The 25,317-nt window shown below is 37.2% G+C and overlaps 1 protein-coding gene across 3 annotated transcripts in view; it reads right to left on the minus strand.

The window, feature by feature from the left end:
- UPL6 (ubiquitin protein ligase 6) overlaps positions 1-25,317 on the minus strand; it is a 395,397-nt gene that overhangs the window by 93,126 nt on the left and 276,954 nt on the right. For all 3 annotated transcript variants that reach the window (XM_089428856.1, XM_089428854.1, XM_089428855.1), the window contains exons 20-22: positions 13,587-13,757; positions 13,333-13,422; positions 513-593 (exon numbers count right to left, since the gene is read on the minus strand). In XM_089428856.1, coding sequence (XP_089284982.1) covers positions 513-593; positions 13,333-13,422; positions 13,587-13,757 — 342 coding nt within the window. The remainder of the gene's footprint in view (positions 1-512; positions 594-13,332; positions 13,423-13,586; positions 13,758-25,317) is intronic.

Below are 25,317 nucleotides of genomic sequence, written 5' to 3' on the forward strand. Positions count from 1 at the left end.
ATCAACCCATTAAACACAGAATGACTGTTAATGACCATAAAGTAAATTTATGATTGCATGAATGTTTCAGAAGTCTAGGATATACACTTAACGTGCATTGTTAGAAATGAGACTAAAATAACCCTAGCATTAACAATGAAATGTCTTCTATAATGGATTCCTGCATAGATCTAAATAGCCTTGCTGTGTTTTAACGTCCTATATTTTGTATATAATAATGTAATCCATCCCATAAAAGAACAATGATTGTCAATGACTACAAAGCCAATTTATGACTGCATGTATGTTTCAGAAGTCAAGTATATACACAGGTGCACTGTCACAAATGAGACTAAAATAAACCTAGCATCACTCATCAAAGTTTTCAGACTGGAATGTCTTATATAATGGATTCCTCCATACATTTAAATAGTCTTGTTGTTTTTATTGTCTTATATTTTGTATATTCTGATGTGACTCATCCCATGAAAAAAGATAAAAGTTAAAATATTAATTCTTTAATGCCTTCTCACCTCACTATAACCGCCAGCATAATGAACATTTGAACGTAAGCCATCAACATCCATACCCTCTGTTGAGCCTGAAATAAGAAGCTGGATCAAAAGCAGTATCAGTCAAAGATGAAAGATAAGATGTTTTCTTTCAAACGGGACTTAAACTAGTTCACATAAAGCAATTTTGCATACTCCATAGTTATTGTATCAACCAATTTGAATGGTCTCAAATTCTCATCCATATTAAACAGAATCTCAGAAGTTTGAATCATTCAATATTTACATTAGATAACCAATCAACATTGAGAGTAGGACTGTCACAACATTAGCTGCAGCACACAGGAGATTATCCATTTTTAGATAAAAGAAGAAATGTGAGCCATGCCTAAACCTGTGAAACATCACCTTGGTCGATGACATTTGATATTAAATACACTATTAACAAGTTGTCCCACTTGGAAAGCATACTGGTTATTTTTAGGCTGTTTTCTGCAGATCTTCTTGAAATGGATAAATCTCCCCAATAGAAAGAATTTCATGCCCAATAAATTAATGAGAGAATTTCTTGACACACCTTCAAAGCATTCTATGCACTATAATTGTCAATGACAATCCAAGTTTGCAAAGGAAAACATATGCAACACAAATTGCATGCAGGTTAGTAACAAAACAGAATCTAATGATACCTGAGGTGGTGGCAACCTCGTAGTTATGTTCAGACCATTAAATTAATTTCAATTTTTATGGGTCTTGGAGATCTCATGTGCTTTAGCCTCTCCACCAATTTTCATGGCTAAAGCACATCCGATGCTACCCCAAATCAACAACACATTCTCAAGAGATAAGTACTTTCTTGATTGTTTCTATTGTTGTTTCATTATGAGTCTCTTGTCTTTGTATATCTTGCTTGGTTGTGTTTCTTCTTTCATGGCCTCCTATTGAGGATTGCAGGTACATAATGAAGACTGCCAAGGTGTGGCAATTGTTGAAAATAATGGAAGAACAAGTGACAAGAAGACTCATCATTGGATGGGCTTAGACTCAGAGGGGGAAGACAAGATTAGCTTGATTGAAGCACGTTTCTGATCTATGTGACTTCCAAGATGAAGATGGCTAGAAGTTTTGAAGAGCAATGTTGATCTGAATATGTTGAAGATGAACCTGTGATTTTTCTACTATGTATTGGTGATATGTTTTTGACAAGGGTAGGGGACTTTTGTGTAAGGAGGAGTTGTTTTCGTAAAGGCATGAGATTGGTAATATCTTTGTTGTGATTTGGCACAATGGACTGCAAGTCCATCAACATCTCCCTGACGAATTATTTGAAGAAGTTGCAAGACTTTGATGTTGATTCTTTGATTTGTTCAATGATCTATCTGTTGATGATTGCTTCTGCAAGAAGCCACGACTAAAGTTGAATATACAGTTGGTTGTTCTACCTATTGTTGTCTGTTGGAATGATTGATCAGGTGTTGAAATCCACCATGGCTACTTTTCTATTGTTGAGCAAGTTACTGATGTTTGTTTCTGTGAGAAGCCTGGAATGACTCAAAATCCTTCTTGAAGCGGAAGTTTTGATTGTATAGCATCATGAATCTTCCTTAGGCTACAGTTGTGAGACCTATGGATTGGTCGGGAAGATTGTCACTCCCTTGGGTTAATTTAGTGGGAGACCAGTGAATCTAGTCGAGGAAATTGGTTTTGAGGCATAGAATGATCCCCTAGGTCACGATGATTGTGAGACAAGTTTGGTTGGGGGCACTGATTTTGTGATCTCTCACTTAGGGAGTTGTTGTGAAACCCTATGTCACAAGGTTTGTCGAACTTTAACCTTGAGGTTTGAATTTTGGCGAACCTTAAAAACAAATTGAGGTTCGGCGAACTTCATCAAACCTCATAGCCATTGACCAAGTCCATATATCCAAACTCGTAACTTCCTGTCACAACTCAAGCTTGTAATTTATCCTTGCAGTTTCCATGTCTGTGATAGCATTTTTGATGTTTACTGATGTTGATTTCTAACTATTTTATTGTATAATTCATTTTAAATTAATATATATAGACGAACCTAATGACGAACCTCATCAAAACATTCGAACTCAATCCGAACCTAATCATTGCCGAATCTGAACTCGAACCGAACCATGTGACATTGGTGAGACCTATGGATTGGTCAAGGAGATTGATCTCGAGTTCTTTGTGGATCGTGAGACTACATAGTCTAGGATGGAGAAAGGGATTCCTCCCTTAGGTCATGGACCAAGAGACCTTGTTTGTAGTGGAAGAGATGTACCATGAGCATATGCTTGGTTTGGCCTCATTGATTGAACCCACTGGTCAATAGGGCACTGATTTGGATGCCATAGGGTTGTGGCTTTTGGGATGTGTTGGATGTTATGTATCTTTCTTTATGATGACACTAATGATATCTCCCTTAGGCTATTGGCCGAGAGATCTACCAATTGGTCATGGAGATTAAGCTTGACAAAGAGAGAGACTTGCACTTGTGATCTCTCCCTTAGGTTGTGGGCCAAAAAACCTATGGATTGGTCGGGGAGATTGATCTTGAGAGACAATCAAGAGTACCTCCCTGGCTAAGAGGGAGTGTTGGAAATATGGTAGCCATGGTCAGTATTGTCATCATAAAAAGAAAAAGGAAAATTTGAATTTGAATTTATGCCTCCAAATTACTTAAGTCGGCCTCCTATTGTTCAAGTCAATTGGGCCCCTAAGAGACACCCATTTGACCCCCTTTGAAGACTATATAAAGGGGACCTCCTCTCCTCATTTGTACGTCGACTTGTGTCTTGACAATCTCTGATCCAATTTCCAAAGAAGTTAGAATCAGAAGAAGGGAGCCAAAAATCAGAAGGGGGCTTGGCACTTCATCTTGTTCTAGATTACTGGTTTGCCTATTATCATGATGTTGTTGTTTCTGATGTATTGATGAACTCTGAACTCTTTCTCTCATAAGGAAAGATTTATGGGTTCCCCTCGTGGGTTTTGCCCTGGCCTCAAGCCTAATTTCTGTGTCTCGTGTCTCATTGTCTCATGGTTATATTTACTGCTCTCTCATGTTTATTAGTTGAATTTTTCTTCTGTAAAACTGCTTAATCATATTGAATGCTATGTGGAATTAATGCTAACTAATCATTGGAAGTAGTTATCTGTTGTAGAAAATTGTTCTAGCTAGTGCCCTAGAAATATCAAGACAATAAAGGGTTGACTTGCCTCTATTAATGGGTCGAAACTCTTCATGTACATTGTGGGTCGAATTTATTTTTATTGACTGAGTTGAACGTGTTACCAGTGCTGGGGGTTGATTTCAGATTCAGAGAAATTGTGGGTATCCTCTTGCTGGAGTTTCCTGTGCATGTGTATCAGTTTCAGAGTGGCATGAATTCCAAGCTTGATGAGTATTCATATGGGTATTTTGTGTCACTGTAGCAATGTATAAGTCACAATGCTGATGGGAATCATGCTTCTGGAGTCTTCACTGCAGATGTTATACAGAGGCTGAGCTTGTACTGAAGGTTGCTTAGCTGAAGCAAACATATATCAGGTTCACCGGTATCATTCTCCAAGTTTGCAAACTCTGATATGTGATTAAAGAAAGTCTGAATATTATATACAGTCATTAAATCTGAAGATATTCTCTTATTTGCACTCCACAGTGATCCAGTTAAATTCTGGGTATTAAATAAATGATATGTGGCTGTTTTAAAGTGTTTTCATATGCAAATTTGGTACTGTGTATCCACTGACTGTTGAACAAACTATGAAACAAGCACCTACAGCAGTGTGTCATTAAAATGTTTGTCAAAACATCTCACTGAGAAAACTCAACAAACTCAGAAAACACAGTGGTATTTTTGGGTCATTCCAAGTGGGAATTTTACATTACCCGATCCATCCCCAATCTCCGAAACTAGTTACTACCCCAGGAATCAATGGTATGATGCAGATTGCAAGACACTCTATATGCACCTTCAACATGCCTTATCTCATGATCACCCTGCTATCCTGGGCTTAGGACTTCCAATAGTCGCTGCCTCCACCACAAGAAACACCTCTCCATCTCACAGAGGAGACATGAATTGTGCACATGCTGCAGACATCATCCCAAAAACTTCTTCATCCTCTGGCTTATTGGCTGATCTGTTCAATCATGTTGTCTGTACAGGTATCCAATAGGCCAGGTCACATCACATTATCCACCAGGTTATATCTTATGATCTTTTTCAGACACAAAACCTGACTTTCTACAATCATTATTATGATTTATAAATCAGTGATAATTTTGGCATATCTGAAATTAGAATTTAGAAATTTTGTTTCTACAGAAATATGAATTCCTGTCAAGAGTCCGACAGTTACTGTTTCAGAGATACGAAATTCTAGTGCAGAACTTTCTATATGTATTCTTCTACAATTGATGAAACTATTTCTCAAATATGAATTATCATTGCATTAATGATGGTGTCAGAAACAGTTTAATCTCTAATTTTTTATGTTTTTTCCAACTTTCTTCTTTCTTTATTCAACATAAAAATTAAATAAATAAATATATATGAGTTATCAATGCATTAAAGATGAAGTCAGAAACACTGTAATCTCATGTTTTTCAGACATTCTTATCTCTTTATTCAATATATATATATATATATATATATATATGTGTGTGTGTGTGTTGCAGGAACCATCCCCCACCCACGTACTAGACCACAAAACCACAGACTTTGCGGAACCACAAGCGAAGCGTAATCAGAACCGTGCTTTGGGCTAGATTTGCACAGTTCCTGGAATTTTGGAACCATTATGTTAGGAACCGTACTTCCCAGACACTCCCAAGGTGCTCCCTAGACGCTTCCTAGATACTCCTTCATGACATCCTCCTTTATCTTTCATTTTCATCACTTTTACTTAAAACTTTTTAACATTACCATTAGTTATAACCAAAAAAAAAATCTTACCCTAATTTTTTTAAGAGATTGCGCTGTGGGGAAGTATATTGTTTTCATTTCCTATGACTCATCTCACTGTTGAAATATGTAACTAGGTTCGGTCTTCATAATGGCATATGTTATCATGATTTTATGTATTTGATGTAATAAGAAAAATAAATTTATTATTAATGTCCTTGAGAGATGGGTTTCATGCTCAAGCAAATTTATTTTGTAGGTCAAGCTCCCATTAAGAGCTTCTAAGGCTTATCATTGAGTCCACAAGTCGAGAAAATAATTGCCATGTATTAAAGACCCATTTGAGAATGTTACATATTGTAAAAAGAAATTTTATTTGAGTTAAAAGACCCTCCAAGACCTCGTCATGATGCAATATTCAAGTCGGTCTACGCTCATTGACAAGTCAACCTAAAAGGAGCAATTCGACCCAATGAGAAACCTATATAAAGGAGACCTCGACCTCACTTGGAGGACACACTTCACTCACACAAGTTCGATCACAAGAAGGAAAAAGATTGCGAAGGAGAAGTCATAGGAGGAAGAGAAAATCAAGTTTTTAGGATTGTTTCTGGGTTACTTCTCACCACATGTGCAAAGGAATTAGGGTTCATGCTGCTGCAGTAAAGCAGAGTTGCAGAAGTGAAGTTAGGTCATCGAGAAAAGCCATTTTGCAAGCTGAATTCTCTTGGAGAGAGAATCTAACCAAGCGAAGGACAAAGAAACAAGATCTAGGGTTTCTATAGAAGATTTTTCTAGGTAGATTGAAGTTGCAAAAGAATCTGCTGGCCAGATCGAAGTTGCAGAAGAATCTGCTGGGCAGATCGAAATTGCAGAAGAAGCTGTTGGAAATCAGAATTTCCAAAAGTTGCTAGAAGCAAGGTTTGACTTCGTCTTGTAGGGTCTTAGTCAAGGGTCTAAGTCTTGGAATTGGTCAATTGAATATTTTATAAGGAGAAGAATTCTTGTGGTTTTTCCTCTCAGTTGGAGAGGATTTGGCCCTGGCTGATAGCCTATATACTATGTCCTATTATGACTTGTCTCATTATTCTTTATGCTTTGGTAGTTGTTTGATGATAAAGAACACTAATAATATTAAGTGAAAGAAGAAGTTAACTAAGTGAAGTAAAAACACATCACAAGCAGCTATCAAGAAGAGAAATCAACTACCTTGCTAACCCTAGATTTCTCAACACTCATGACATACATACCCTAGTAGTTAATAGTAATATTAAATTCTTGAAGTCATTGTTTCACTTAAATATTTAATATTACCATCAATTGTTTCAGGTTGTTTGAGAGTGATTTCTACCTCATTGAATTTCATATGGAGAAAGTAAAATTTTAGATCCCATTCAAAATTTAGTAGACTTAACAGTTTTCGGGATTTTACGATTGGCAAGATTGCAATGTTTCTATAATGTCCTTGACCATTTAGGAAGCTTACGACGGAGTTCACTAAAGTGGTTCCCATTGGCTAAAGCGGTGAATGCTTTGAATAAAATATATATAAATAATATTAATATTATAAATAAACAATAACCATAATAATAGTTAATCGAACATTAATTATTTACTAAAGATGCATGTCTCCAAGGACATGACCGTTCATGAAAGGGTACCTGCCAAGGTATATAAGTGAGCCCTCATTTGTAACATTCTCATCATATCATATTCTTATTCAATACAATTTATATATTGGTGTATCCTCTATGGATATCTCCATATTCCAAGTCTTTTGAAATGTCTAACCTGCTATTATGAACTTTGTCCATTACATTGGTATCAGGGCATTCCTCTGAGTATACGAACTTTCTTCATAACATTGGTATCAAAGTTGTTCAATCCTTTCGCCGCTCAACCGCTGCATAGAGTCAGTCTGATTCGACCTTTGGCCGTCAACTTTGTTGTCGTGTGATTGAAGTGTTTCGCTACATAACTTTTGGAGTTTCTTTGTTTGTTGATTACATCAGAGGCCCTTGGCCATTTAAAAAAAAAAAAATTGAAAAAAAAAAATCATAATAAAAAGTTTTAAAAAGGGGGAAAAAGGATTACATATATTATAATTAAAATTAAAAGGAAAAAAAATTAATAAAAAATAATTATATTAAAAAAAATCATATTGAAAATATATAGATAAAAAAAATCATTAAAATAAATTATTAAAATAAAAAACCAAAAAAACGTAGTTGATTGGCCACCCCCGCTACAGTTGTCTGAACCAATGCAACCGCCCAAGTCCACCTATTGAACGTTGTCAGCTTGTTTGTCGATCGGTAATCACCTTAGCCACCTCGCTATCGCCTTTCACGGCTGAAGAAAAGGAACAGAGTTTCCGCTAAAGGGCCACCACAGTCGAAGAATATTTAAGTGTGCACAATTCAATCCAGTGATAACAATTCATTACAAATTTCCAGTAACCGAAAGATTCAACAGAAAATTGATTTAGGATGGTCAGATCCTTTCTCAGTGCGACAATTTTGTTGATCACTCATGTATCAACGAAGATGACAATTCGAAAAGTTTCGAAAGATGCGAAAAGATTAAAAGATAAAGAACAGATAACACACCTTGTCAAGCAATAAGCTTTGAGGACAAAGCTTTTCTGAAGAGGAAGGCGATGTTATTAATAAAATATATATATATATATATATATAAACAAACAATAATCATAATAATAATTAACTGAACAGTAATTATTTACTAAAGTGGCATGTCCCTAAGCACATGACCACTCATGAAAGGGTACCTGCCTAGGTATATAAGTGGGTCGTCATTTGTAACATTCTCATAATATCATATTCTTATTCAATACAATTTAAATATTAGTGTATACTCTATGGATATCTTCATATTCCAAGACTTTTGGAGTGTTTAACCTGCTATTACAACACTTGTTAGTTACATTGGTATCAGAGCATTCCTCTAAGTATACGAACTTTGTGTAACAAGGAAATATTTAATAAAGGGGACTTAAATTGCATAAGGAAAACATTATAAAGTCCAAAAATGAGACAGGGTGATATTTCCTAGGCAAGTGAAAGTCACTTTAACTTTATAAAGTGAAATATCATAAAGTGACTTTATAAAAGTTGCCTTAATAAAAGGAGAATGTGAAGAGGAAACCCTAAACTCATAAAACAAGGAAAATGATGAGACTCTCTGCATTCGTGCATTGTGTGAGTTTGGAGAAAGAGCTCTTGGAAAGAGTTTGAAGGAGAAGCTTGGGGTTTTGGAACCCTAGCCACCAAGGCCCATAACAGACTTCCGTGTTGAAACTAGACACCCTAGTTTGGATTCGAGAATGATCACTTAGATTTCACCACTGCGCTGCGATGGAGAACAAGATTTGCAAGAAAGAATAAGGTATTTTGGTGTTATCAGTTGATTTTATGAGCTTATTTGGTGTCCTTCCTTTTATTTGACATGTTGAGGGAATAAATGAAGAGACCCAGCTCTAGTATCAATTCGGTGGGTCGAGTTTATGTCTGGGACACATTCAACTAAGGCGAACAAGTTTCTGGGTGTTATTATTGAAGCAACTACAGAAGTCGACTTAACCTTTTACTAGTTGGACTGTTTCCTCAACTCGGTCAAGTTCTTTTAAGGTTACAAGGGAAACCCAGTCCCCTCTTTCAACTGCTGGAAGATTACCATTGCTGGCTGTCACTCTATTGCCAGGGACGAGTTCTGGACTTACAGGGGTCGTATTTCTTATTTAACTCAAGCAGTGGACTCTTCCTCCAATTGTTGGATGTGTGTATGCTTATGGGAGTTAACTCTTGAGCAAAAAATGCAAGAGTACCTTTGCTGAAGGGCGCAGTTTCCCAGTTTGAAGTCACAGTAATCTCATATCAGTCCGTGGGTGTCTTTCTGAGCTTGCACGCTGCCACTTTCCTGCCTGTATGTGTCACAGTACTCCTGGATATGCATTGAGGGTAATCATGTGGGAGTATCATTCTTTGAAGCTCGTATCAGTTGGTTAACTGCTGCCTGGGCCATATTTCCAAGGAGATAGGTGCTGGTCTTAACTGATAAACAGAGACCGAAATATAAGAAGAGATTGTTCCTGAAAGCAACTGTCATTCAGAGGGCCATCTAACTGAAGCAATGTTACCAGGTTCATCTATTCCAAATCAAATCTTTAATGTGTTGTACAGTCAATGAAAAGAAGTATTTCTGTTGGTATTACTATGTTAAAAATCATATATCAGTTCTGTACTATTTTCTGGGTAATCAAATAAATGTGTTGGATGCTCTAAGATTTGGTCTGTGGGTATAAACTTTTCTTTTTTATGCATTTCTGAAGTTGAGATTGTGAGTCAAAGTCTACAACAGTGTGCCCAGAATTAATTGATAGAGGATACCAGTGGGAGAATTTAAAACAGAAACCCGGAAAATTATTCAAAACTAGAACTTTGGCGGGAAAGGGATCTTACAGTTTCTACTGGATTCTATGATGTAGGAGGCTATGGAATTGACATTTAAGAAAAAGCACCAAGCCCTCTATGTACCTCAATGGTGGTGGCATTAACTATTGAACTCCGCCATCATGACCCTAGTAAAAATGTATACTTCAGTCAACCAAAATCATTGATTAGGATGTTAAGCGTTTTCTATCTTATTTTAATGCTTAGAGGGTGATCTTGGTGAGGAGGATCCCAATACAGGCAATGATTTTGATGTTATGTAGCTACTTGTTGTAGCATGATTTTCTTTGGACTCTAGAGGTCATTTAGAGCCTCTATATTGATCTATTTTGATTCAAAGATGGATTGCACACGGTGCTATTTTGGTTATATGCACCCTTGTTATATACATGAAAATTTTTGCACATTTGTGTATAATAATTCGGATTCATATGAATGCCCATGAATTATATGTTCTTTCCAAAATTTGAATATCTTATGTATTTTTTGATTGAACAATCTTATGGTCCAGTTTTTATAATATTGTTAAGGATGTTGTGACCATTTTCCATCAAGCAAACAAGGGAAAATCCGTTGTTTTCATTGCCATGATTCATCTCATGAGATACATCTATTTTTGTTTTGATATTATTATGTATTATTCTATCAGATCTTATGACTCCAGACAAATATCATACTTTAGTATCAATATCTGTTGTACCACTTAACATCTTATATATCTTATATAACAATTTTATTTCCAGATTTATGTAGCAATGTGTTTGTTTGATTTTGATGTTTCTTCAACAGTAAAAAAATCAACAAAAAAAATGTTATTTTTTTTAAGTTTCCCAATAATTTTTTATATTTTCCCTGATATTGCTAATAATTTAAATTTTGGACCCCCAGCGATAAATTCCTGATAACAATAAATGTGACACTGGTTTAACCAACTTGCAAAAGGTTGGGTGTTCAACTCTAGGATTATCAACAACTTCAAGTAAAGAGTAATAGTTAGTAGTCAAACCCCTCAAAAGATATATTTTCCTTTAAGTTTCAAAAAATAGTATTTCATTATTTTTCATTTAATAGTTTCCTTGTCATCTTGTTAGGACCCTAATGGGGGTATGTAATGGCACTCTATCCAATATAAGGGGTCATATGTATTAGTAAATGTTAGTCCAACCTGACATTGGGCCAAAATGAGTAATAAGTAAGAACTAGCATATATAAGAAGTGAATAGTCATTATTAGACATTGGATATGACCATGGTATACGGAATGTATTTGGGGTCAGTGTACTGCTCATAATATTTTAAAATTTACAGTTATTGTGTAACACATCATCATTCATATTCTTGTGAGCTGTTCTCCACACTTAATTTGGTGTATTCAGGTTTAATGTACTGTTTTGGAAAATTTGGCTCATAACAAGTGACAATAGAGCAGGCAATTCTTGGATCAGCACCTTCAAGGACATTTGCATTTAGTGTATTTAGGTATATTGAGTAGTTTTGGGTAATTTGGTTCATAGCAAGTCTATTAGAGCAGATGATTCTTGGATCCGCACCTTCAATGACTACCCTTCCAACTTCAAGCCATAGCACACCCCCTTATGTTTATAACATAAACAAACTTGATGCAGGGTTTTTGTAATGTTCACAAGTAATTAATCGCTTAAGGAATGAACTAGCCTATCGATCCCCATAGGCTATAGTCCTCAATAAAGGGGAAAAAACCCAAAATACCCAATGTCTAGACGAGTTTTGGGCAGCTGGGCAAAGAAACCCAAAACTGGGGTTTTGAGTAAAATTTACTCAATCAATTAAAAAGAAGAGACCCCTCTAGCGAATCTATAAATATGAGGGTTGCTTTCATTTGTCATCATTGGATTGGATCACCTTATTCTATTTTTGAGCATTATCTTTTAGGGTTTTAAAACCCCTTCCTAATTTGTCAATTTTGATAGTGAAAGATTCCACCCTAGTTGACTCAATTTTATTTTCGTTCATTTTATTTTTGGCATGACAGAAGAATATCTTTCTGAAGAAATCGAATCCTTGACCTGAAGTAGGAGTGAAGCCATCTGGCCCAACAAATTTCTCAAGGGCCAAATCAAAGGGAATCTTTGGTTATTGTGTTTCTGTAGCTGACAGCTGATTTCCTAAGATATACTAAAATCTTCTGCGAGTTGAGGCTGATCCAGTTGTGGGGGGTCAAGAAAGTTTAATACTACCCCATCCGCTCTGGTCAAAGGTTGTCCGTCTAAACCAGAACGGGATTCTTAAGTACCATTCAGTGAAAATTGAAAGCTTCACGACCTGTTGACAGAAGCACGAGCGATCTACTCCAGTGCGAAGATACCTGAAGACATGCGAGGCCCATACAAAGTTGGATGTGGAAGCATCGGGACCCACAACACTGTTTGGGAAGTTTGTGAGTTGAATTGAGTCGTCAAACCAATAGAATCTATGAAATTGAGAACCGGACTGTAACGTATGTTTGTCGGTGCATCCTAGTAACAATCTGGAAGTTCATGCATAGACTTGGAGTTGAGACCGTCAAACCCGTCGAAGACTGTTGTCTCCTCTGCATGCCTGAGTGAGGATCATAATTACATTCGGGACGATTGTGTGTGGAATTGAGGTCGTCAACCTTCATGTCTGCAGAATTAAGCACAGGAACGCATCTGTTGTATGTTTGTGTAGGAATCGTTTGCCATGAGAGCTTTTCTCACCTTCAAAAATGGTCCAAGCTCCTGAATAGAACCAAAGATATTTCTGTAAAGTTTTCGTATGTCTGTGAGTAAAGGTTGGACCAAGGGAAAATTAGATGCTCAAACTCTGTACACAGTTCGATACTCATACTTGTTGTTGGATTTCGATTGGTTATATTGTGAGCATTGGCATTGGACAGTGATTCGTTGATGAATTTATCATGTTATTATTACATGAACTTGTATGAAATTGCTGCACTGCACAGTCGGTTAATTATATTTGTTGGTTGGAGATTCTGCTACACTGTTCTGGTTCAATTAAATCGAGAAAATAGATGATATTTGTGTTGAATTACGAATGTTTGAAAGTAAATTTTGGCTCTGCAAACCCTAGTGTCTTATGAAACCCTAGGGAAAAATTAACCTAGCCCACTACAATTTTTTTTAAGTTCACAGGGCATACAGATACCTTTCTTAACAACATCATCAAATACAAATTATGTAACAGCTGAGAATGTTAAACCATGCGTAGATACTAGAAACATCTTATGTTCAAACATCAACAGAATATTTAAAGGGATCAGTCCCTATTTTGCTATATATATGTCAATGTAATATGAAGACTTCTCTACCAAACAAATAAAAGGGTAGAGGCCCCTATATTAAGACTTAAAGCTGCCTCCGTAAAAGTTCTCTCAGATTGCCAAGGAAACCCATAAAATATCCCAAATCTCAGTTTCATTTTAATTCACCTGAAGTTCATGTTCATTAAACATGTCTAACCAATCAGACTGTATCAACTGTCGAAATCCTCGCAAAAAATAAGAGCTTTGATTGCGTATCTGCTTGACAACAACACAGAACAACTAAATTAAGCAGGTGCGCCAACTTCAGACATGCAGAGACAAACTTAGGTTCTCTTTACGAACACATAAACAATTAACTTAATATCACAAACAATTTACTTCTGACAAAACCAAACTCCGTAGCTTGTTAAGAGAATTACTTGACTGTTCAGGTGGTGGTTTGCCATAAGATGGATGAACTTGATAACATTTTCATTAGTAACTTGCATATCCCTTCCACCTGGTAGCATTTCCTCCTCCTTCTGTTCACCATACTCATTATTTTCACTGACAAAATAGAGCCCCAGTTGGGAAACATCACCATCATAATGCTGCAGTAATAGCAATTATGTTAGACACTTACTTTCTAGCCCATCTCTGTACCTGCCTCTATACTTTTCTGTGTATGACAATGAAAAAGCCTTTCAGTTTTGTACGAAAGGTTCAAATTAACATCATAAGAACAGCAAAGAAACAGAATAAGGTAACATGAGAAAGAAGAAAAACTCAGAACACCCAAAACCTGATATTTGATCCATAAAATGGATGCTAACAGTTAGTGATAGAGTAAGATAATTATTTTGTGTGCCCAGTCCCACAAGTCACGATTGTGTATTACATGGCTAGATGCATGTGTGAACACGGCTGTCAATTAGGATGGATAACATGGATGTGTGTGGGTTGACTCTTTAACGACAACACTAAGCTAGCATTACTGTGGTCTATAGTATATCAGATTTGGATTTTAGCACTGTACTCACTCACTATGCATTTCAAGCACACAACTAAATGCATTTAAAATTTATATGATGTGCCTTGAATTAAATTTTAACTAAATTCAAAGGGGCTACTAGCAATTTGTATGTCATATTCGACAATAACTGTGGTGCAAGGTTGTCAGAGCATTTATGTTCAACTATTTGTTGCCTTAAGTAACCCACTAGTGACCAGGGTTTGAGACTCTGTCAGCAGGTTGGCCAAAGGAATTGACCCCCAAGCTCCCACTATCAAAGTGGGAATAGTATAAACATGAATATTACCAGAAATTGATGCTTGAGTGGGCCACTTCTGTCAGAAAACTGTCCAAAACGAAAATGGGAATAGACACGATTTCTGGCCCCTGTTTCCTATTTCTGGTCAGGAGAACCATTTATCGAGTTATCCACAAATGGCCAATGGTTCTGTTCATTGCATCCCACAGGTTTCTAGCGTGCAAAAAATGGCCAACAGAAAGTGCCCTCATTCCCTCATAGAATGTAAAATAGTAAAACACAAGATAAAAGACAAACAAATAAATATAATATATATATATATATATATATATATATATAAAATAAAAAATAAAGCATGTAATCTAAATCAGAAAGAGAGGAAAAGGTTGCAACAGCCTCCTTTGTGGCATTAGTTCCTGCAAAACTAAGTTGTGAGAGTAAGGAATTACAACCCTTGGAACTTAGAAGTTAAAGCCATAGTTTTAAAATTCGGACTTGGACCTCAACTCAGCCACCTATCAACTCAGGTTTCGAGTCGCACTCAGACCGACTCAGACTCAAATGACTCCCACCAATGTGCTGCAAAGAAAAAACTAGTTCAACAAATTGCATTTTGAGTTTGGCTAAAAGACAAGTATTTATATTTTGAATTTTAAACAATTGAACCTTAAAAATCTCTGGAATCACTTCTCTAGTTGGTCCACATCTCTTGCGATTTCTACTAGCTTTTTGCCAAAAGTACCTGTTACCCATCAAAAGTGGGTAGCCCTAGAAGAAAAATTTTATTCCTTTTAGTCAGCCAGCAGTCCTATGATGACCCACAGATAGCTTTACTTCACAGCTCTCTCCCATCTAGCATACTTCCTGAAGGAAGGTGGTGTTGGAAAATGTAACTAGTTTCGATCTTCATAATTGCCTAACTTCTGTGGCATCGTTGTCTAATACTCTCAGTCATAAACCCACCAATCAAATTTTGTCATTGTACTCGTATCATTATGTATATCTTATGTAACGAGAAAAAGAAGAAAGAAAAAATATTATTTCAAGCACGTGTTTCATGCTCCATTCAAATGGTCTTCTAGGTCAAGCATGCATTTCATGTTCCTAGGGTTTGTCAAGTCAGGAAAATATTTACCTTGAGTCAAGAGAGTCACATTATCTTTTGTATAAGACCCATTTGGGCAAGTGGTAACAAGTAAAAGAATTTACTTTTCAGTCTAGAAAGTCAAAAAGACCTCCAAGACCAAGTTGGCCCTACCAGTCACAAATCAGCATAGAAGAGGTCTGTTCAACCTTTTATGAAAGGTATAAAAAGAAGATGAATTTGACTCATTTTGATGCAGGAGCATTCGGCTCAGAAATATCATTGTATTTTAGTAGACATAGGGGGTCTTGTGTTTTAAGGAAGTTGGTTTCCTATGCATCAAATTAGGGGGTCTTGTGTTTTAAGGAAGTTGGTCTCCTATGCATCAAATTAATGTAATTTTAATGTTTTTGAGTGATTTTATGAGAATGGGATCTAATTAAGCATTCAAAGGCATATTGTAAATGTTCTTGAATGAAGGGGAACATGAGAAAATTAGGATAGTTGAGAGTTCATCGGGGTTGATAGATTGGAAACTAATTGTAGATCTTAATTTAGGAATTAGTTCATAATTTCTAGGATTGAGAGGATGCTTAGGATTTAGTTGAAATTATTAAGGAACTGAACCATAATTGGTTCATAGAACCTTTGTATAAATGTAGGTCTAAAAGGCATAGGAAGAGTTAGTTAGTTAGAGTGTGAATTAGAATTCATAGATTAGATAGAGCTTCATTGTAAGCTTGCGGGCAGATAGGGAAACAAAGGCCATGGATATTGGAAATCAGGCCTGAGAGAAGAACCGGTGTAAATACTTGTTTACGAATATAGAAATTCGATTTCAACCCTGTGTAGAGTACATATGTGACTAGATTGTAATTCTTTATAAACGAAGTGTTGTTGCATAAGATATGTGTGTGCAAACGAAATCGAGAAGGACAGAGCGCAAAGATAAATGTGTGTTTAACGCAATTCCACCAATAAGCGAATGGAGGAGAGTTTCAATCAAGATTGGGGTCGATTGACTAGCACAGCGGAAACCGTCAGATCATCTAGATCGACGGATAATAACGGCGAATGAGGAATGGTGGAGAAAATATCATAGCCATTCGATGGAAAGAGATCCACGGTCATCACGTGGTGAAGATGCATGGGCGTTAATCAGAATGGAAAGGCGGTTTTTGTAGGCGGGAAGTTGTTTCTCGCGCGATCTCAAAGCCATAAGCGGTATTTCAATTCCAAACCCGAGAAAGTTATGAACCGTGACTTAATCCAGTTGAAGTCCGAGTGGATCATAGTCGTCCGTTGGGTGATTGATTGGACGCATATCCAATCGGGAAAAGAATGAGGTTTAATCCAGAAAACAGATGCGATGAGGTTTTATTCAATGGGCTTAAAACCTCGTTGAGTTCTAATAATCATGACCGTTCGATGGTTGATGGATTGGATGGTAATTGCGCGTGTATAAGTGTGTGGGTTAACACGTCGGGCGGACCCGTTGGGTTATTTAAAAGAAGTATGACTTCTTTGTGTTCCGGCGAGATGGGTGAAAGTTGGAGATCGCGCGATAGCCATTGATCGGAAGGAAGAGATCAACGGTGTAGACTTGAAGCGAAAGGTTGAGTATTGGTAAATGTGCAAAGGCAAAAAGGTAATGTTTAAGTGCGAGTTTATGTAATATTTCTATTATACGAGAAATAATAGAAATAAGCAGAGTAAAGGTATTATGGTTTAAGTCGGGTTTAACCAAAGGCTGAAGACTATGGTAAGGTTGATATGCACGATTAATAAGAGTTAAGCAAAGGATCATGAAGGGTTGAGTTATAAGGGTTAAGAGGAAACGCGAATATATTTCCGCTTAAAGAATTAACCTTTAATAAAGTGGGTTTTCATTAGATGTAGTAATTCCGCATAAAGTTTAATTAAGGGGCCTTAAACCTTGAATTGTGAAGGTTTTCACCATGGATCAGGTGATTAATCTCGGGACATGTATATGGCATGCGATTTTGTTTGCATAATGTGGGTATTAGCGGCTAAGGCTGTATCATTTGGTATCAGAGTTGGTTAAAGCTCTTTTTAATTAAAGCATAATTGTGCAGAATGCAAGTGTGATTGCGAAAGGAAGAGGAGATCAGGGTATTTGAATCTGATAACTAGAAAGCATGACATAAAATGAGAGTAAGTGATACTCTTAAGAAGAGATTGCAGAAGCATAAAGGAAGCACAGTGAAATTTGTTTTCTTAAGGAAATTGGAGGTTCACTCAAATGTGAAGAGTGGATGGAGACTGCTTGTGAAATCATACAAGTATTGTTTTATTTAACTCTAGTTTGAGTTTTGCAAGTTAAAGACAGAGTAAAGATTGATAGAAGCAGACAGACAAGGAAAGTTGTATGTGTTCTAAAGAACAAAGTGAATGAAAGACTGGAAAAACAAGTGGCAGTGAACCTAAAGAATCCGACTGAAGGTTGGACAGAGAGGACAAGAGTGTTCTCAAAAGGAAGCTGAGCAGAAGCATTTTAAAGTGGCCATAGAAATTTGGCAGCAACAAGCTTTTGAAAGCTTGGAATGATCTTTGTTTAAATATCATTGATATGCAGGTAACAGTAATTAGTGAAGCATCTTAGCAAGAAGATCACAACCTGAAGAGCAGTGATGAAGCAAGCCAATAAGGGTTTCTGAGAGAGAGAGGTAGACCCTAGTATTTCATTTCTATTTGAAATATAAGAGGACAGTTGTGTTCTCAAAAGTGCAGATGAGTTGAAGTCTAGAGCATGGAGTGCTCATATGGTTCCAGAGGAGAGAACCAGAAAGATGCCAAAAGACTGAGCTCAAAGGAGAGAAGCTTAGTGAGGTATCATGTAGCAGGGAGGACTTGCTGTTGCAAAGACTTGTGCAACTCATAGTGAGCGAGTGAAGAACTCGTAGAGATGGAGAAGAAGATGACTACTGATAGTCATGGCAGAGGTTTTGAAGAAGACCACAGCAGAAGAAAAGTGAAGAAAGAGGATGCCAAGGCAAATGGCAAGAGGATGAGTCAAGAGGAGATTGACAAGGAGATTGCTGAGTTAAAAGAACAACTCAATGTATTAAGGATGATACTAGAGGAAAACCAAAGACAAGGTTGGGTCTTGAGGAAAAAGTCAGTGAAATGGCCTAAGTTACAGAGATGTCTGGACTCTACAGCAGAGGCAAGTGAAGTGGCTGGTTGAAGAACTCAGAGAAACTGAGTTGGAAATGGAAGTTTCCATTTGTGAAGCAGAACAGGGTGAAGTTTTGGGTGGAGATGAAGACTTGAAGACTGAAACTTCAAGTGAGACCAAAAGGACACATGATTTTAAATCTAATAATTTGTGTATGTTTGCAGGTGAAACATGTGAAAAAGGACAATTTGCTGATATTGTCATAAAGGAGGAAGAAGACAGGCAGAATCTAAATTATGTTCTGAAAGAGGATGAGATAGATAGGTTTCATGTAAATACCTGTACGCAGTTGGGAAAAAGTTTTACTTTTCAGCATATTGCAAAGACTGAAAGCAGAGGAACTTTGACTCATGATGATGGCCAAAAGCAAGAAGAAGTAGGGAAGGATATCCAACAACCAAGTGAAGGACTTGATGAGATTGAAGAGAAGACCATCGAAATATTTCTGAGTCATGTAAAGGACTTGGAACAGCAGGAAGACTTGGTGATTGAATCATCAAGTGAGATCATGAGGCCTGGTGGTTTTAAAATTGACAAGTTGTGTGTGAATGCAGGTATTGGAGAAGACAAACCATCCTATGGAACTGTCTTGAGTGAAGCTGAAAGTTGCCAAGCAAAGTATGATGATCACTGTCTTTCAAATGAAGATCAAGTTGAGTTATTACAGCAGAAGGAGTTCATAAATTCCTTGCTTAGTAAAGGAAATATCTCCAGTAGAGATGACACAATTATATCTTATGATAAAGAATTTGTTATTGGTAAGGGCAAAGAGAAATTGATTTTCTTAGATGGCCAAAGGAAGAGTGATGGAAAAAGATCTAAAACTATCACAGAGATGGAGGGTCGGAATTTTATTCTGATCGAGAATGAAGAAGTAGTGTCACCAAGAAATTATACTTGTGACAAAGAAGAAGATAGTGAGGATTGTACAGAGCTTTTAGGAGGAATCCCAAGTGAGATGGCAAATTTATGGCATGAGTTAAGTCTTTTAGAGAAAAGGCTAGAAAACCAAAGAGTAAGTGTTCAGGTTGTAAAATCAGAACTGAATGAGAATGAAGAAGTTCACTACAGTGGACAAGAGCAAGAAGACATCATTGAAACAGATGATGTTGAGAAGAGATCTATTGAGGATCTTGTAAGTTGTTTGGAGAATGAGGAGGAAGAGAGACTTGCAAGAAGTCCCATGAGCTCTTTGAAGAGTTCAAATCAACAAATGGATATGATGACAAGTAAGGCTAACAGGCCTAATATTTTTATTTCTGACATTTTGTGTGTGGTTGCAGATTTAGCAAATGAAGAATAGTTATTGCAAACTATTATACATGTTAAGGAAGATGAGAAGCCTAATAAATATCTCATGCGTAATAATAAATTAGAAATGATGTTGGTAAAAGGATATCATGTTTCTCATGATTGGTGTAAGCAGGCAGGTTTTGAAGTAGATAAAGATGGAAAAACTTCTACAAGTATCATAGAAATTGAAGAAGATTGTAAGCCCATATATGATGATGAATACTTCTTAGGAGAAAACAACTTTGAACTGGTACAGAAGACGTATATAGATGCACTGCTTAATAGAGGACAAATTCAGCATGAAGACCAAAGAGATGAAGTTAAACACAGAGATTGTGATATGGATAAAGGAGAATCAAGTGATAGGCAGTCACTTGAAGTTGACATGAAGATGAAGGAAATGTACAAAGACATTTCAAAGAGGCAAGATCGGAATTGCATTCTGTTGGAGAATGGGACATTCTAATGGAGAATGAGACTATGTTGTCTCATGAGGACAACCAAGGGGGAGCACATGCACATTTGGTTAATGAGGAGACTAGCAGACAATCAAAAGAATCTGTTGTTGAAGATATGAGGGAGGAAAAGGAAGATTCCATGATAGTACTTAGCCCATGGAACCAAAACATTAAATCATTGGAAAGTGAATTTGCAGACAAGGAGCATAAAATAGATGTTGCAGAGGGAGATATCTTCAAGGATATTCAGGAAGTTTGGGTGGAAGCAATATCTACAGCAATACCTAGAGCAATCTGAAGAGTAATAGTAGAAGTTGAAGTAGAAAAATCTTAAGAAAGTAAACAGCAGGTTGAAGATGAGTGGACAAAGTACAGCAACAAGAGGCCGAGTAATAAAAGCAAGATTTGCTACTAGCTCAAGGATGTGCTGGAGATGGAGATTGAAGAATTATGGCAGATGATGATGAAACAGTCCAGGTTGAGGAAAATGACAGCAGGAGGAGTGATCAATCAGAATTTGAAACTGATTGAAGAGAGGAAGATGAACCAGAAGACAACAGATATACAGTAGCAGCAAAGGTGCAAGGCATTTGGGCAGTTACAAACTAAAGTTTGGGACCCTGGAGGTTTTTTTATTAACACATGAGAACACATGATCAGGAGATCATGAATGTTTTCAACCTTGGGAGTCTGATGCAGGAGCATTCGGCTCAGAAATATCATTGTATTTTAGTAGACATAGGGGGTCTTGTGTTTTAAGGAAGTTCGTTTCCTATGCATCAAATTAATGTAATTTTAATGTTTTTGAGCGATTTTAGGAGAATAGGATCTAATTAAGTATTGAGAGGCATATTGTAAATGTTCTCAAATGAAGGGGAACATGAGAGAATTAAGATAGTTGAGAGTTCATAGGGGTTGATAGATTGGAAATTAATTGTAGATCTTAATTTAAGAATTAGTTCATAATTTCTGGGATTGAGAAGATTCTTAAGATTTAGTTGAAATTATTAAGGATGGACCAAAATTGGTTCATAGAACCTTTTGTATAAATGTAGGTCTAAAAGGCATAGGAAGAGTTAGTTAGTTAGAGTGTGAATTAGAATTCAGAGATGACATCGAGCTTGATCGTAACCCTAGGGGCAGATAGGGAAACAGAGGCCACAGATATTGGAAATCAAGCCTTAGAGAAAAACCATTGTAAATACTTGTTTACGAATACAGAAATTCGATTTCAACCCTGTGTAGATTACATATGTGACTAGATTGTAATTCTTTATAAACGAAGTGTTGTTGCATAAGATATGTGTGTGCAAACGAAATCGAGAAGGACAGAGCGCAAAGATAAATGTGTGTTTAACGCAATTCCACCAATAAGCGAACGGAGGAGAGTTTCAACCGAGATTGGGGTCGATTGACTAGCATATTGGAAACCGTCAGATCTTCTAGATCGACGGATAATAACAGCAAACGAGGAATGGTGGAGAAAATATCGTAGTCATCCGATGGAAAGAGATCCATGGTCATCATGTGGTGAAGATGCATGGGCGTTAATCAGAATGGAAAGGCGGTTTTCATAGGTGGGAAGTTGTTTCTCGCGTGGTCTCAAAGCCGTAAGCGGTATTTCAATTCTGGACCCGAGAAAGTTATGAACCGTGACTTAATCCAGTTGAAGTCTGAGTAGATCATAGTCGTCCGTTGAGTGATTGATTGGACGCATATCGCATCGGGAAAAGAATGAGGTTTAATCTAGAAAACGGACGCGATGAGGTTTTATTCAACGGGCTTAAAACCTCATTGAGTTCCAATAATCGTGATCGTTTGATGGTTGATGGATCAGACAGTAATCGCGTGCATATATGGGTGTGGGTTAACATGTCGGGCAGACCCGATGGGTTATTTAAAAGAAGTCTGACTTCTTTGAGTTCCGGCGGCATGGGTGAAGGTTGGAGATCATGCAATAACCGTTGATCCGAAGGAAGAAATCAACGGTGTAGATTTGAAGCGAAAGGTTGAGTATCGGTAAATGTGCAAAGGCAGAAAGGTAATGTTTAAGTGTGGGTTTATGTAATATTTCTATTATACGGGAAATAATAGAAATAAGCAAAGTAAAGATATTATGGTTTAAGTTGGGTTTAACTAAAGGCTGAACACCATGGTAAGGTTGATATGCGCAGTTAATAAGAGTTAACCAAAGGATCATGAAGGGTTGAGTTATAAGGGTTAAGAGGAAACGCGAATATATTTCCGCTCAAAGAATTAACCTTTAATAAAGTGGGTTTTCATCAGATGCAGTAATTCCGCATAAAGTTTAATTAAGCGAAGCTAAACCTTGAATTGTGAAGATTTTCACCATGGATCAGGTGATTAATCTCGGGACATGTATATGGCATGCAATTTTGTTTGCATAATTTGGGTATTAGTGGCTAAGGTTGTATCACATTTGGATACACTTCTACAGTTCGATCTCAAGAAAGGAAGAAGAAGAAAAGAGAGCAAAGGTTTAGGAGAAGGAAGCATCTCAAGAAGAAACAGAAAATTTGAAATTTGTGATCATTTTCTCTCACACATGCGAAGATTCTATGGTTTCTGCAGCTAGTGCAGGCCAAGAGAGGCAAATCTAAAGTAAGGGTCGAAACCTTGTTTGAAGCAGACTTTGAAGAGGTTGACCTTTGTTGAATTTGATAGGCCTTGTCTTGTTTGGAAGAGAGCTTATTGAAGGACTGACTTGGTGCTTGAAGGGGGCCTTGGTCTTGAAGTTTGGGTCTTGGATTTCTCATTTGAATTGATTCTATAAGAAGAGAAGAGATTATTTCTGGGATTTCCCCTTTAGAGGGGTTTTGCCCTAGCTTGGAGCCTATATTTTGTGGTCATTGTTTTTATGGTTTATACTATTGATAATTGTTTGATGAAGAGAATCTAAGAAAGAACAAAAGAAGCTAAAAGATCACAAGCAATTATTCCCTTTGTTGTTGATTTGAGTACATCTAAAGTTATTTATGATAAGTTGTTAATCTTGTACTCTATAAGTACATCAGGTCAAAAATATCCTTGAGGAATCAAACTATATAGAACAAAGATGTCAAAAGATGGAGATATGCCATCATATCTTATGAGGATCTCACAATTGATGGACCAATTGCAAGGGCTTGAGGAAGTCATATCCGATTCAGAAATGATTACTTGTGTACTAAATGCTTTGCCCCTCAAATGGAGCAGTTTTGCAACTATTGCCTACTCAAGAAAAGATACTACTCCCTTTGATGAACTATGGCCTCAATGTATCTTGGAAGAAACAAGGATAAAGGCAAAGGATGACACTGAATCAAATGAAAATTCTCAAGCCCTTGTTGTAAAATACAAGAAGAAGAAAGGGAAGTTTGGAAAGTCCAAAGGAAAACAAGATATATCTAAAGATACAATGCTATGGGTGCAATGCATATGGACATTTTAAGATGGATTGTCCAAACAATCCTCAAAACAAGAAAAACAACAAAAGGATGGAAAGAAGTGGAGCTCACATAGCTGAAGAAAAGGAAGAACCTGAGAAAAAGTTGAAAGGAGAAGATCCCAAGGATCTATACTATTCAAGTAAGCTCCATCATTATCAAGTTCATTTGCAATTTGTCTTTCTTTTATTAGAAAATAGAAGTTAAAGTAAGCATGCATAGTTGCATTCTCTAGAAGAAGTCTTGGTTTTTGTGAAGCATAGAATCATAGATGGAAGAGTTGAGATTTAGTAGTTTGGGAGGTACTCCAAGCCCTATGGTTTGTGGTTTGGAGGAATGAGCGCCACAAAAGTGGTTTGTGGGCTTAGAACCCAAGATGGGGGTTTTGCACCCAAAGGAGTTGGGTCAAAACCAAAATGGTTTTTATTGGTTTAACCAATGGGATGATAGAGGAACTACGTGCAGCGAAAACCACTCAAATCGAAGGTCTACAACATGAGATATGAATTTTTATATATTGTTGGTGACTTTTGTGGCACCCAGAGCAAATCAACTTGGGTTTAAGAGTGCCACAAGGGCATTTGGTGAAACCCACATGTTAGCATATGAATAGAGGATAAGTGTGAGAAGAGATTCTCACACATCCAACGTCCAATCACATCAAGGATAACCTTTGAAATAGAACACCGAAGTCTAAGGCAGCTAGCGAGCACGAGAGGACTAATTCTTGGCATTGTTTGTGGAGCGAATCTCTTGGAGAACATGGCAGTATTTTTGATGTAGGTCGCGGGGTATTTTTGTGCTTTTTTTATGTGTATTGGTACTATGTTTAGGGTCGCAGAGAAGTGTTGCTACAGCAACTTGTGTGCAGGATTGCTTGAGAGCCAAGAGGCCTATTCTAGGGCCATCTCCCCTAGCCGCATTCAATCTAAAGCAAGCCATAAGTGTACAACGACTAGCGCAGTAGAATGGAGGGTGGATATCCTTGAAGGAAGAGCTCGGACCCTTGTTGTAGCAAACCAGCAGTTGTAGATATCCTTGTGGAGATGCCCAAGGCCTATAATAGTGCGTGGAGAAGGTTGGCAGGGACAGCAAGGAGTGACGGCAATTTTGGAAGGGTAACACAGGTTCAGAAACAGTATTTTAAGGCAGCTAGTGTGCCCTAACCAGAGCTCAAGTAGCACAGATCCTAAGGACAAGAGAACCAACAGTGAATTGGAGAACAAGGTGTGTATTCCCTTATTGATGTTTAATTGCTAGTGGATGTAGAGGTCTTAGAAGAGGACATTGGTATTGGACACTTGTAGATTGTTGGAGGGAAGCGTCCCTAAGTGTAGCACCTTGAAGGATTAAGGTTGGCCACTAGATGAGGCAGAGAATTGAGGAGCTCAAGGTCTGATCACCCAGGAAGTGCAATTGT

The sequence above is a fragment of the Pinus tabuliformis genome, chromosome 4_2 (genome assembly GCF_031772625.1).
Source record: "Pinus tabuliformis cultivar Carrire ecotype Pingquan chromosome 4_2, CPIR1, whole genome shotgun sequence".
NCBI classification, from domain to species: domain Eukaryota; kingdom Viridiplantae; phylum Streptophyta; class Pinopsida; order Pinales; family Pinaceae; genus Pinus; species Pinus tabuliformis.